Raw genomic sequence first — 1,081 nt, forward strand, 5'->3', positions numbered from 1 at the left:
CAGATCTTGCAATTTTTCCCTGACTAAATAGCTACATATATATATATATATTTTTTTAATCAGTGTTCTTAAGGATGGATTTTATTTGCTTTAACCTAAAATTTTCAGAAAGTGTAACTCTAGTGCAGTATACCATACCTAATTTATTCTTTGCATTTTTACAAAGATAGTTAGTTTAGTTATAATATTTACATTCATCCTAATATTAATATTTAGACAGGAATAATATTTGAGTTGATTTAAGTATTGTGCATGCATTATATTTCATATTAAGTTATTTTCAAAATAAATGAGCTAATTTGTTTCACAGTCAAAATTAATGACACAATTAACATAAACAAAATTCATATTGTTGAATGTGCCAAATATGGTTAACACTTTTCCAATCATTATAAACCCTATGATAACATAAGATTTTATTCTTAGAGAATTGAGTTTTTCACCACTTAAAATTTGACAATGTATATTAAATAATTAAGCATAAGACAAGTTATCTGAAAATATTTGTTGAAATACATACCTGTACATGTGAAGAATTTAGATTCACCCACACTAAGCTCTACTTTGCTAAGTGAAATTGTCACTTGAAGAAGAGCTGAAAAAAATGTTAAGTAACAATTATTAGGTTGTCAATATGAATTCTAACATTTTATTATATGATCTACAAACTACATCCCCACCCTCAATTTTTTTATTACCTGTAAAGAGCAATGGCAGGTTTATAAAAAATGTCTGTTACATTGTATTATACATTTCAAAACCAGACCAAATATAGGACTTATTCAAGTTAAGATTCTGAAATGTGTTTGTCAAGTAAATGAGCAAATTCATACTCAGACAGATGTTCTGAATTTATATGCTAGGTTCAAATATTCTACAAGATTGGGCACTAGCTAATGAAAATGTTTGCCTCAAATTTGGAAACTTGTTTGAAAGAGTAAATTTTAAACTGTTATTGCTACAAACATCTAAATTAGCTACATTTTGACTACCTACTAAAATATTTCCATCAAAGGAGGTATACACAGGTCAAAGAGGGAGCACTGCATAGGGAAAGGCAAATAAACATTGATTATCACAA

The 1,081-nt window shown here is 27.6% G+C and overlaps 1 protein-coding gene across 1 annotated transcript in view; it reads right to left on the reverse strand.

Annotated features, from left to right (window-relative positions):
* The window catches only part of LOC109375393 (neural cell adhesion molecule 2), a gene marked incomplete at its 3' end in the record, with an annotated part of 398,480 nt that overhangs the window by 115,455 nt on the left and 281,944 nt on the right, over positions 1-1,081 (reverse strand). The window contains exon 2 of the mRNA XM_019630775.1: positions 521-595. Coding sequence (XP_019486320.1) covers positions 521-595 — 75 coding nt within the window. The remainder of the gene's footprint in view (positions 1-520; positions 596-1,081) is intronic.

Source organism: Hipposideros armiger, unplaced genomic scaffold (genome assembly GCF_001890085.2).
Source record: "Hipposideros armiger isolate ML-2016 unplaced genomic scaffold, ASM189008v1 scaffold_942, whole genome shotgun sequence".
Lineage (NCBI taxonomy): Eukaryota > Metazoa > Chordata > Mammalia > Chiroptera > Hipposideridae > Hipposideros > Hipposideros armiger.